Source organism: Siphateles boraxobius, unplaced genomic scaffold (genome assembly GCF_051911475.1).
Source record: "Siphateles boraxobius isolate OS27281-9 unplaced genomic scaffold, OSU_SipBor_1 86, whole genome shotgun sequence".
NCBI classification, from domain to species: domain Eukaryota; kingdom Metazoa; phylum Chordata; class Actinopteri; order Cypriniformes; family Leuciscidae; genus Siphateles; species Siphateles boraxobius.
The window spans coordinates 1,495,982-1,509,966 of NW_027509215.1; the positions used below are offsets into that span (position 1 = coordinate 1,495,982).

Genomic DNA, 13,985 nt, shown 5'->3' on the forward strand with positions numbered 1-13,985 from the left:
AACATATACAAAAGAGAATGTTTATACACTTTTTCATAATCCTTTATTTTGCGATTTTAGTCAGCTACTTCAGTAAAGATTGTTATCATTTAACAGTTGTGGTTTTTACCTTTTCAAATTCCTATCTAGATATTCAATGTAGTCTATATTTATGATCGTCAAAGTAACAAAATATTAGTTATGAAGAACAACAGGTTTTTCTGGAAGGGCACTGGGATGTTGCAGGATACCAACTGATTTTATTTTGGCACATTTAACCATGAAAAAGAGAAAACATGGCGTGGTTCATCCTCTGATGTCTGGCTGGGACCGGCAGTTACCTAAATGTATGGGAAAGACAGAGAAAGAGAAATGGATAGACAGATAAATAGAGACAAGCAGAACAAAAGTGGTTTGATAGTGATTTGTGGTCAGAAACATCTACAGCATCTATATGTGGTCACATGAAATACTGTCGAAATGACTGAAAGGGTCACGAATGGGCAGGTCAGAGGCTATTTGCAATTGTCACTCGTGACTCAGAAACAGGCTGTTTTCATCTTCAAGGCTCAGATGACTAGAAGCTCAGATTTTGAAGATACCAGCCTGTTTCTTATATGTTTCTTATACACAGGGACATTCTAATGATGGACAGCCCCAAGTGGACAATGTTTGTATTCTGTATGGTTCTCTTTAATTCTGTATTTCTGAGGGCACTTACTGCTACAGCCAAACCTCTTTCTGATTCTAAAAGTAACTGAACTTAGCAAAGCACATGAGAATGATATTGTGAAATAATAAGACATATGCTGCGTCCAAAAACTATAGGCAGCTGACTGGTCTAATGATCTACAGCAAAATAGTTTAGATTTGGTGATAACTAAGCAAATATGTAATTACTATAATAGTAATTTCTTGCTAGAAATGACATCAGAAGTTGACAACATTGGTTAAAAATTTACACTTACACAAAAACTGACCACCAACCACAACTTTCAGACACCATCTTTCTTTTTCTAGCTCAACTGTAACAAATTGGAACAAAAGCATTTTTAAATGTTCGGACACAGATATGAAATCGAAGCATGTTCAAAATTATAATTTTACAATATTATTCACTGAATTTTACAGAAATTTTTCACTGAAACTTTATTTGACAAAGATAAAAATCACTCATTTTAAATCCCATAATATATTAAAAATGCAGAATAAATGAGAAAAGTGTCCATATTTTGGTGTCTGGGGTCATATGTTTGAATCATAGGTATAATTTCAAAATGTAAGCTGATCCCAACAAAGCAGCCGCTACTTTATGTTCCGATTGTGTCTTTCACAATGACTTAACCTTAACATTACTGATCAAACCTTTAAAAAAAAATATTATTAAATAATCAAGGGAGAAACCCTTACCTGAGCTGGCGCATCTGTAGAAGGGTTGTGACTGGAGTCTGGAGTGGGCGGTAATAAGGGCGTGTTCTCTGCCGGGTTGATTTTCACTGATTGGTTGGGTTTTGATGACATTTGGGACGAGTCTGTTGTCATTGGTGGGGGGTTCGGTACAGGTGTTTGTCTCTGCGGGGTCTCAGGACTAACAGTACCTGCTAATTCTTCCTCATCATCATTCTCTTCATTGTCGTCACCATCTAAGTAAGAGAAAAATATCTTATAAAGAGACAGATTCCAATAAAACCTTACATGACACCTTAGGTTAGGATTAGAGTTAGTTTACCCCTGACAAAGTCTATGCTGAGTATTGCTCTTCGTTCAGGCTGGAAGTTTGCAGTGAAATGATCCATATTCTCATATCCACGCTCTACCTTTTCTAAATGAGACACATTCCTGCCTTCTGCAATTCTGACATGAAAGAGACAGAATGAATTAGATGGCATAAAACAGGAGTGTCTGTTTGAAGAATCAGTAAAATGGTGATTATTTGAATCTTACTTCTGTAGTAGAGGCTTCGTATTCTATTAGAGAGACATTTAGATTAGAGACTTCATACTCCATTGCTTAGGAAAAAATCAGCTTTCAGAAAAAAAGCATGTAATAAAGAACTCTGTAGACCTGCAGGAAGATGGCCATCTCAGATTCCTCCATTGTCTGAACTCCTGTCTCCACTAGTTTGGCTGCGTTATCCAAGTGCTCTCTGTACCTGCACAGGTGATTACTGGGATTAGCAGATTGTGTAAACATACACACGCATAAACATACTTAGTATGGGAAAAAAGAAGAATTATAAATTAATATAAGTTAAGCAGATAAACTTCAACACAATAATTATGGATATTTGATTAGCATCTATTATCTACCATTCAAAATTTGGGGGTTGGTAATTTGTTTAAATATTTTTAAAATTATTAAAAATAAAATTAAAATTTTAAAAGTATTTTATGCTCACCAAGGCTGCATTTATTTGGTCAAAAATACAGAAAAAAGTCAAGTGGCAAAGATGAATTTTTAGTAGCCATTACTCCAGTCTTCAGTCACAGTGTCACATGATCCTTTAGAAATCATTCTATCATTTTCGTGGAAACTGATAAAACAATTTCAGGATGCTCTGATGACCGGAAAGTTCAAAAGAACTGCATTTATTTGAAATAGAAATCTTTTGTAACAAAGATCTTTTATGTTACTTTTGATCAAATTTTATGTATCCTTGGTGAATAAAAGTATTAATTTATTACTCACTCCATACTTTTGAATGGTATATAATGTTATACATATATTTAATAAAGTACATTTAAATTAAATTCAAGTATTTTTCATCAGAATAGCAGCTCTTCTTCATAATCATTTGTCACCTATTACAGACAAATAGATCACCTATCATCACGAATGTGACCTTCTATATTACTCTTTATTTTTGTGCAGTGTGTATATGTGCATGTACTTGCGCTGTAGGCTACTGATGTAATCGAGTTTCTCCTGCTGTTCTGCAGTGATCTTCAGTGCGAGTTCTCCTCTGCGCTCTTCCAAAAGAGCGTACAGACGATCAAACCACTCACATATACGAGACTTCTGCCTACGCCCATTTTCCTACACACAAACACATATGCACTGGCATCATTACTAGGACCGTAATGTAAGAAATCATAGTTATGATGCCATGGAATTGGTCAACAAAAAAAGGATCAGTCATTGATAATGATAATAGACACAGACACACTGACCTCCACAGATCTGCAGCTTTCCTCTAGCTGACTGATGATGCCCTGAATTCTGTCATTGTTGCCAACCAACAAAGCAACACCATCAGACAACTCTGTCTGCTCACACAATCACAGAAATATAAACGGATCAATCATCATGAGATAAAGAATAGAGTAGTGCAGATAGATGATAAGAGAAGCAGAAAAATAGACTAAAGTCTCACTTTCTGGGTCTCGTAGACAGATTTGAGTGGAGCAACCTCACAGGACTGATGACTCCCAAACACTTTACATAATGAACAAGTGGGAACAGAGCAGGTCACACAGTATATATTAATCTTCTCTTCTTGATGCTCCTCACACATCAACTCATCATTCTTCACATCTGGCTCAGGCTTACTGCTGCTGAAAGAGAATCAGAGAGATTTTCCTTTAATTGTTTATCTTTATACCTTATCTATATAAATAAAAATTATAAAAATGACTGTATAGAGCAGTGTTTCCCAAACCTGTTCTGGGAGGCACACCAACACTACTATGGCAAGCCGTTTTAATATTTAATAATTTAAACCAACTAGTCTCTATTTTCATGCTACTAGTTCTTATTTTTTAGATACTAGTATCTATTCAATTAAGTACTAATACTTATTCATTAGCTACTAGTCCTTATTTATTAGATACTAGTACTATTCATTAGATACTAGTCCTTATTTATTAGATACTAGTACTTATTCATTAGATACTAGTACCTATATATTAGATAGTAGTACTTATTCAATAGATACTAGTACCTATTTATTAGATACTAGTATTTATTGAATAAGTACTAGTATCTAATAAATAGGTACTAGTATCTAATTAATAAGTACTAGTATCTAAATAATAAGTACTAGTATCTAATGAATAAGTACTAGTATCTAATGAATAAGTACTAGTATCTATTTAATAGGTACTAGTATCTATTTAATAGGTACTAGTATCTAATGAGAAAAGGCACTAGTACCTAAAGAATAAGCACTAGTAGCTAATGACACGATGACAATGCAGTGCTGAAGTTCCAACTAGCCTATCCCTATGGAGGATCCCTATACCACTCTACAGATAAAGCGTTGTGCATTTTTTTTGGTTTGCGTACCTACCCGAAGTGATAAGATAAAATAAAATTCGGCATCAAAATTTATAGACAAGTAGTTTGTTTAGGCATGGTTTGTAAGGAATTAAAAACCTGCGCACATATATTCAAACGCACATAACTATAGAATCAATTCCTTATGCGCATGTGAACGCCATCAGCGTCTATCACAGGTTCACGTTTAAAGTCTGTTTAGAGAGAACGGTGTCGTCTTAGCGGCCCCTAATTTAATAACAAACTATCATTTAGACGGAAGTGAATCAATCAAAACTAACTTTAGCTGGAAAAAACATTTTTCAAGAACCACTATAAAACCAAACCAATATGTGTTACCTTAAATTATGTTTATCTCTGTAAAGCTGCTTTGAAACAATCTACATTGTTAAAAGCGCTATATAAATGAGGATGACTTGACTTGACTAATGAATAAGTAATAGTACTTAATTGAATAGATACTAGTATCTAAAAAATAAGTACTAGTAGCATGAAAATAGAGACTAGTAGGTTTAAATGATTAAATGTTAAAACGGCTTGCCATAAATAGTATGTATTCTAATTGTGACTAGTACATATACTGTATACTAGACACTAGTAGTTATTCATTACTAGTACTTATTAATTAGATACTAGTACTTATTCAATAGATACTAGTACCTATTTATTATATACTAGTATTTATTCCAAATGTTACTAGTAAGATTTTTTATTTTACTAGTAAGGTTTTTAATTGAACTCTACAGTGGCCGTTCTGACTAATCATTACTTAAGACTAGTAAAAAAGCAGTTGTGACTAGTAAGATAATAATAGTAAGTAATTACAAAAGGTACTAGTGTCTAATAAATAGGTAATAGTATATATTGAATAAGTATTAGTTGCTAATTAATAAGTACTAGTATCTAATTAATAGGTACTAGTATCTAATGAATACAACTACAAAGAGAAACAAATTTCCAAGCAATGAAATACTCCCCTCCCTATAAAAGTAACACAATCCCTGCTGTGATTATATAGTTTCTGTTTTGTTTAATTTCTATTAGTTTGCATCCTCTACTGAGTATAACAAAAATGTAAAGTGCTAGAGAAGTGCACAGACAGAGAAAGTAAAATTCTAACTGCTGTTGCTCATGTTGATGTGTTTCCAAGTGTGTGTGTGTGTGTGTGTGTGTGTGTGTGTGTGTGTGTGTGTGTGTGTGTGTGTGTGTGTGTGTGTGTGTGTGTGTGTGTGTGTGTGTGTGTGTGTGTGTGTGTGTGTGTTGGGGGTTGGAGGGGACTGATAAACACAGAAGGTGTGTCTTGTCTGAAATAGCTCCTGTCACACTGGCCTACTTATAAATATAGTCCAGCACACACACAATTGACCATGATTGTGATGGAATAGAATAGAATATAATAGAATAGAATAGAACGTCTGAGTTGCAACAGAAATCCAAATGATTAGACACCATAAATGATTAGAGAAGGTGAAATGAAGCTGCAAGTGTACCTGCTGGATTCCTGTTTGTACATGTCTATGATGTTCTCCACCAGCAGGTTCCTCTGCAGGCCATACACCCCGTGTCTATCCAGAACCACTTCATGCCTACAGGATGGGCAGCGGAACCTGCCACCTGAGCCCAATGAAGAACCTCCTCGTGTGGGCAAGTAGGGGTTTGAGGACTGAAATGTACACAGATATTTTTGTTATATTTTGGATTTTACTTAAATTATTTCAATTTTTCCTTACAAGGGATTACATGTAAATAAATAATAAACATCTAAAAACGTTGCCAGAAGAAATATAATGATGGTAATGATAAAAGCAAATAATAGTAGCTGTAACAATAATAATAATAAAAAAATGAGATTCAATAATAATTTCAGTTATTTTGTCTAGCTAAGTACCAAATCCATCTTATTTCTTATTACACTCTTCTTTTAACTAAAATTAAATACACAGCATTTGAGGATGTTACATTTGTTTCCAATCCTGATATTTGTATGACTCTTCAAAATGTTACCACTTTAATCAATTTTCTTGTCATAACCCTAATTCTTGAACAAAATGTCTCACTCTCTGTTGTGGTTACTTAGAAATGTATATATTGTAAAAAATTAAATCGACCCATTTTGCCCATTATTTATAGCCTAGAAATCCAGCTTAAGCTCAGCTGGTAGTTTTGGGATATGTTAGGGAGTATTCTACTAGCTAGTCTAACTAGCTGTTTCAAGCTAGCCATTCTAAGCAATAGACAATCTATGACCACTAATAAAAGGCCTGCCAGCTGGACACACTCAAGCTGGTTTTTGAATTATGGTGTTATGAAATATCATGTGCCAAAACACTATTGTTTTAAACATTGTTAACTAGGTTTAATTGTACGTATTGGTGGTACCTGAAAGATGTCATTGGCACATTTGCGGCAGAGGTTGTGTTGGCACGGTAAGATTACCACCGGCTTGGTGAAGATCTCAAGGCAAATGGGACATATCAGCTGCCTCTCCAAACTCTCCATGGTCTCGCGCGTTCTAGGGCACCAATAATCCAAACCCACGCTCATCACACGCGCGCGCTAGGCGAACACACTCCGGTGTGTGTTGTTTATTTCTTTATTTCCTTTCAAAAGAAATCCAGTTGTAATATTGTCTCTCCGTGTGGCACTCGTAGGCCGCTCCGTCACCTTCCTTCACGCGGTTGTCTGGTCTGTTTTTAGCATGGGTACGTAAAGGTTGCCATGATTACGTGACCATATATGAAAACGGCACTGAGCGAGACCGGGCAGCTGTCTACCTCACCACTGACCACAAGCTCGCAAACCTCCCTTATCACACGCGCGGAAACCAGCCTGAGGCGTGAGAATACCACTACACTATCTGGTCATCCAGACTACTTTCATATTTTCCTTATAAATTGAAATGTTATGTCCAATTTTAACAAGAAAATATCATTAGGCTTAGATTGTCTTGTTAAAATTGGAGTTAAGACTACTATGATGATGTAAAGGAGATTCACTGACATAACCCTGGTAATTCCATGTTCTTGTACCATGTAACATTGAAGTGGCATGTAAATACCATAGTAGCCTACATAAATATGATATTTATTGGAACACCATAATTTAAATCTATGGGGAGACTTGACTGACTTTCTGTTCTTATGGTCTCACAAACTCTTATGCTTAATTTTATTGTTTTTGTAGACAAATATGAATTTAGCCAGATAGATAGATAGATAGATAGATAGATAGATAGATAGATAGATAGATAGATAGATAGATAGATAGATAGATAGTTTTCACAATCTCTAAACTTGTGGACCTTTTTGTTGTTTCTATAATATTAAACACGTCTCTCTTAAAGCTCCCGTCGGCAACAATTTTTTTATCATATTCAGTGAAATCGACACTATAATCCGACAGAACAACATAAATAAAGTGGTTTTAGAAAAAAGACCGAGCTTCTAACTCCACCTGGAGCGTGTTATTTGTTTTGGAAAAATCCACCCGTCCCGGATCATCGGGTCCAATCAGCGCAGGGGGGTGTGAGATCTGACTGTCAATCACAGGTCGTGCACACGCCACCCCTCGCGCACGTTACAATCACATGCACACGCCTGAAGTTCGCGCAGTAATGAAGAGTGATGGCGGAAAAGATTCCAATTCCTCGGTTAACCTCAAGAGCTAGGATGTCAAAAACAACACAGGAAAAGAGAACACTTGCTGAAAATAAAGAAGTAAAGAAAGAAAGTGCGTAAATAAACCAGGATCAACATCGGATCGGCATTTGAAAGGTGGAGAGATTTACATGATTTAATTGGGTTCAAGCTGGATGCAGAGATTGCAACATTTCTTCTCCACAGGTAATTGTGCTTTATCAACCAGTTACTTTTTTTCTTAGTGTTATAGTAATTCCACAGGTAATTGTGCTTTATCAACCAGTACCTTTATTTCTTAGTGTTATGTTAGTAATCTAAGTATGTTTGCCCTAATGTGTTGGTATGGATAGCTAACGTTAGCACTTGTTGGGCAGGTTCCTTTGTTTGCACTGAAATCCGTGTGAATGTAACGTTAGGTGGATAAACATGTCCAGATGAAGGGATTAAGTTCGGCTTTTATGAAGAATCAATGCTACTCTATCTTTCTTACGAGAGTAAGAACAGTAGTAAAGCTACTGTTATTGTATGTGCTATCTTACTAGCTCTGATATATAAGCAGTAGAAAAATGTACAATGACCATGTCTGCCACATACAGCAATAATAGCGTTTCAGACAGACGATGTTGTTTATTTACGTTTAATTGGTGGGAAATCCATTTCGTAACAATCTTCTCCAAAATGACAAAACAACAATAACAAAATACTTCATGGTGTTGATGGATGCTGATGAGAGGGCGCGTTCACAGAAAATCTGGTGCACTGGCACTGACGAGCACGAAGCCACGAACTCGGTGGGAGGGTATTCGTTGATAGTGGGGGAGGGGCATGAGAGTTGTAAACATTCAAAATTTTGCCTAAGTCCACTCAATCTGCAGACTTGCCGACTGGAGCTTTAACACACAAGACCAGGAAATATAACAGTATTTGTGTCTACTCACTGTGAAATCTCAGAATCTAGTGTTTCTTTGGCTCAGGATCAGGTCTGGATCGGATCTACTGAAGAATCCTGTAACCATTCCCTGTGGACACAGTTACCAGTTAATGTATGAGCTGTATCACAGGCTGCTGGGATCAGGATGATCAGACGGGAGTCTACAGCTGCCCCCAGTGCAGACAGACCTTCAATACAAGACCTGTTTTAGGTAAAAACACCATGCTGGTTGAAGTGGTGGAGAAACGCAAGAAGACAAAACTACAAGCTCGTCCTGCTCAATGTTACACTGGATCTGGAGATGTGAAGTGTGACATCTGTACTGGGAGAAAATATAAAGCAATCAAGTCCTGGAGAGCTAAAACAGATGATCTGCCCTCAATATGATAAACTGAAGGAAATATAATTTGATTTAAGTGACTTAATGGCTCATTGTGCTTTCATAGTGTGGTCACAAGCAGCGGCAACAGTCTTCCGAGTCAAGAAGTGTTGGGAATGGTGAAAGCCAGTTTTTTTTTTTTCAATGGCAGCTTTGAAAAACAAACCACAGAGCAGGCCTACAGAGAAACCTTTATGTGTGGAGCAGTAGAGCTTACTGCTGCCATTCATACACACTGAGTTACAGACTGAGAGAAGAAAGAGTACATTTTGAAGAAGAAAAATATTTATTAATGGAGAGAATCCATCTGTTTTCAGGAACTGTTGGAATTACACCTGGTGATTTATTTTTCTCCCCAACACAATATAAACTGTCTGTGTGTGATCTCTCACATGCTGCTGGAGTGATTATCAAAAGATTATAGGTTCAAACCCTGCAACGGTGTTTTTTTTCCATGAGCAAAGAACAACAATGTTTCAAAGGGGTTGTCCCTGTGATTGTAACGATGCGGGAAGAATGAAGCGAGCAGTGAATCCAATTGCAAGCACATTTATTAATAAGGATGGCTGGCGCGAAACAGACGTTCCGAAGCTTTGCGAGATCCCGAAGCAAAGATGATTCGAAACACTGATCCGAAGCGTGATTCAAAACACCCACGTCACGTGACAACGGCTAAATGAAGCGTCTAAGTGTTTCATCAGGTGGAGTGCTCCTCCGAATCAGGGTTTCATTGATTGGTCGGTTCGGGAACAAATCACACAATCACACAGTATAAAAGTTTTGTCAACGCATTTTCATATCGTGGGTTTTTGTGAGAGGAGTTTGGTTTTGAGATAGCGGATTTTTGGTGATATAGTGACATTTATAGTGCGATTTGTTTAGTTATATTTAGGATTTAATTTACATTTACACATTGACTTAGAGACACACAGAGTACATATAGTGACACATTAATATATGCATTGATAGAAATATATATATATATATATATAGATTAGTAGATAGATACATATATTACAGATACATATAGATTATTAGATAGATAGGCTACATATAAAATAGATAGATAGATAGATAGATAGATAGATAGATAGATAGATAGAAATGGAGGCTCCACAGAAGAGATGCCGTACATCTGTGGTGTGGGAGCATTTCCATTTGGAAACCCCAAATAAAGTGAGATGTGTGTATGGTGATCGGCAGCTAGCCTACTGCAACAATACATCATCCATGATGCGCCATTTGAGGAGCATTCATCCTGCCATTCTGCAGGGTGCAGAGGATGGTAGTGTTCCCCCTGTACAAAGGCCTGCTACTGACACTGCTGGGCCATCTAAGCAAGGTATGCATTGTTTGAAATATAGGCTAATTATAAGTGAAATATAATAACTAAGTGTTGGGCCATTGTTTAGAAAGGCCATGGACTAAGACATGCCTAACATCCCAATCACAACTGCCAATCACTTTAAAAACAAATGTTGTCAATATAATATTATACTTTGTGAATATACATTTTATATGTCTACATATGAGTACCCAATCTACAGCCAAGACATCATTTTATTTTTTTGTAATGTTGTATTTCTATAATGCACTTTATCTTTCTCTGCACACTGAGCATAAATATTCATAACATAACTTTGTTTAGGAAGGTTTCCAAATGAACCAGTAGACTACTTTCACGGTAGGCTACTATTTTTCCAATATATTTGTCTGAAAGTATGTTTTATCTTCTCTTTTAAAAGGCAGACAGAGGGAATTGGATGAGGCTCTTCTGAACATGGTGGTGAAGGATCTGCAGCCCTTCACCATCGTGGAGGATGAGGGTTTCAGGGCCTTTGTGAACAAGCTTGATCCAAGCTATGTCATCCCATCCCGGAAGGTGCTTAAAACAATGGTCAGCGAAAGGTACAACACAACCAAGGAGAAGACAATGGAGGACCTACAAAAGGCGGAATTTGTTAGCCTTACGGCTGACATGTGGTCTTCCATTAATATGGATGGATATCTTGGTGTAACATGCCATTACATAACACCAGAGGCAACAATGGCAACTGTTTTACTGGGTGTAAGGAGGTTTTACCAAACCCACACAGCCCAGCATCTCATGGAGGCTAAAGCCTTGCTAATGGCTGAGTGGGGAATAACCTCCAAAGTTCACTGCATGGTGACTGACAATGCATCCAACATGATCCTAAGTGCCCAGCTACTCAACCTTCGCCATGTCCCATGTTTTGCTCAAAATTTGAATTTGATAGTGAAAAAGGCCCTGGATCAAACCCCAGTCATCAATGAAATTCGCCAGAAAGATAGTGGGGTTGTTCAGATCCAGCTGCAAAGCAAAGGACAAGCTTGTGGAGATGCAGAGCTTGATGGGCAGACCAAGTCTGAAAATGATACAGGAGGTTGAAACGAGATGGAACAGCACATTCGACATGCTACAACGCTTGTATGAGCAACGTGAGCCAGTGGGTGCTGCACTTGCCAATTTAAACAGTGATACTGCTCCCCTGACAAGTCTTGAGTATGACATTATTCAACAGTCATTGACACTTCTTCAACCATTCAAACTAGCAACAACAGAGATGTCAGAGGAACAGAGAGTGTCTGCTTCATAGCTCATACCATTGTACAGGATGTTGCAGCACAAGCTTGCACAGAAAAAAGGAAATGCAACGCAGGAATCAACTGTACAATTAGGTAGGACACTATGACCATACGTGTATAATTGGCCATAACTCTCATATTGTTGTCATTATTTTAATTAATATGGTTTTCTCTTGTGTTGGCTCATAGGCTCACATCTACAAGAAGGTCTGCATTCCAGATGTGGAGGGTACGAGACTTTTAGAGCCTTGGGACTGGCTACACTGCTGGACCCAAGGTTTAAAAATGTGGCTTTTGGAAATCCTGCCAAAGCCCTGGATGCTGAAAAGCACATCACACTGGAGTGTGCTTCACTGATGCGTTCAAACACAACTCCTGGTGAGTTTCAGTCTATGTTATCTTATGTAATGTGATTCATGAAATTTATACTTCATATGTGTTGTCAGTTTATGATTTGTTACTAATTGCCGTTTTCTTTTAATTCAGAACCACAAATGTCAACATCAGGCCCATCATCATCAACACCAGTTGAAACACAAGACAGTTTATGGGAACATTTTGACAATCGTATCCGTGAGACCCAGATGATACACAATCCTACAGCTGATGCCACAGTGGAAGTGAAAAAATACCTCAGCGATGCGTTTTTGCCCAGAACTCATGATCCTCTAACTTACTGGAAAGAGAGAGCAGTAATCTTTCCTCATTTGTATGTCCTAGCTAAAAAATATCTTTGTATGCCAGCAACAAGTGTCCCTTGTGAGAGAATTTTTTCAAAGGCTGGAGAAATTATCTGTAAAAAAAGAAGTAGGCTGAGTCCTTCAACAGCAGAGAAATTAATATTTTTGAATAAAAATCTATAAGAAAGGGAGACATTGTGGCTTGATTTATTTTTATTAATATTCATTTTTCATGACCAAAATCACATTATGCAATGTGAAGAGACTACAGGTTACAAGCTTCATATATTACAAAAATACAATAAAAAAATAATAAAAAAAAACATTTTTTTTTAGCTCTTTGTAAAGGTTGTTTCAGATCAACACCTGCAAGTGACCACTAGGTGTCACCGTGGAGACGGGTTTCGGATTGATTCGAAGCCTCGAAACAAAATGGCACATTTGCTTCGACTGTTTCATTGCTTCACGAAGCCTCGATCTGCCCATCACTATTTATTAATAAAACAAACAAAAGAAACTCAGACCAGGAACACAGAAACAGCAACCATTACAACATTAACAACTCACAAAGACAGGGCTGAAACACAGGGCTTAAATACAGGGGTAAACGAGCTTAACAAGAGGGCGTGGTTAGTCAGAAACACCTGGGGCTACTTATAATCTAGAAAAACTACAAAGGACTACAAAACATGACACAGCACAGGAAATAACTAAAGTTCACACAAGACAAGGGAAACACAGGACAGACAGGAACAAGACATAAACCCACATCGTGACAGTGATAATGTAGCCCACTGTAAAAGTGTTTCTCAACCCTGCTCCTGGAGGCCAGCAGAACCACTAGAGGGCCTCAGCAAACTTTTTGAAGATGACTAACAATTATTTTACTATGTTAAAATATTTTTTTTATCAATTATTTAAATATATACAAATAAATAACCCATTCAAAATCAAGTTTATATTTCCATTTGGTCCCAGAAGAACATTTTGTTTATTAAAGAGCTCATTAAAATATTTTAATCACTCCAGATTTTGGTTGATTGGAAAGTTTGAAAACAAGTTTGTTTTGATTGCTTAACCATGTAAAGATCTTCAATATTGTCTTGGAAAATGGAGGGTCTTGAAGTCAATATTTAGTCTATTTATTTATAGAAACAAATCGCTTTATTTCCATGTTAAAAGAATGTATATTACCACAACATTAATTTACTTTCTTTCTTTCTTTACTTTATTTATAAAGCACATTTAAAAACAACCCTGGGTTGACCAAAGTGCTGTACATAAAAAATGTACAAAGGGATAAAATACAACTACATAACATATTTTAAACAAACAGCATCTGTTCAAGAAAATAGGATCTAAGCATAGATTTGAAAACAAAAAGAGATGTTTTTTACATACAGTATCATAAAATTTGTCTTCATTCATTGTTTATAATATACACATTTATTTTCATCTTACAAACTGAGCATATAACTGTTTGTTTATCCCACTTG

General features: G+C 36.7%; 1 protein-coding gene across 2 annotated transcripts; it reads right to left on the reverse strand.

Annotated features, from left to right (window-relative positions):
• Positions 1–20: 20 nt before the first annotated feature.
• trim55a (tripartite motif containing 55a) lies at positions 21–7,037 on the reverse strand. Of its 2 annotated transcripts, none has more exons than XM_077221866.1 (10): positions 6,634–7,037; positions 5,745–5,917; positions 3,353–3,533; positions 3,150–3,245; positions 2,870–3,015; positions 2,044–2,131; positions 1,924–1,946; positions 1,709–1,833; positions 1,390–1,622; positions 21–320 (listed from the first exon to the last, which is right to left on the reverse strand). In XM_077221866.1, exons 1-10 carry the CDS (start codon positions 6,796–6,798, stop codon positions 240–242), a joined length of 1,311 nt encoding a protein of 436 aa, XP_077077981.1. In that variant the 5' UTR covers positions 6,799–7,037; the 3' UTR covers positions 21–239. The 2 variants fall into 2 exon arrangements, with proteins under 2 accessions (XP_077077981.1, XP_077077982.1); XM_077221867.1 differs by having other exon boundaries at positions 3,353–3,530; positions 6,634–7,004.
• Positions 7,038–13,985: the final 6,948 nt, after the last annotated feature.

Coding starts and splice junctions, on each gene's coding strand:
- trim55a (XM_077221866.1), bottom strand. CDS start 6,798: ATGAGCGTGGGTTTGGATTATTGGTGCCCTAGAACGCGCGAGACCATG. Junction 3,246..3,352: donor CTGTCTACGAGACCCAGAAA/GTGAGACTTTAG, acceptor TTGTGTGAGCAG/ACAGAGTTGTCTGATGGTGT. Junction 321..1,389: donor CTACAGATGCGCCAGCTCAG/GTAAGGGTTTCT, acceptor CCATACATTTAG/GTAACTGCCGGTCCCAGCCA.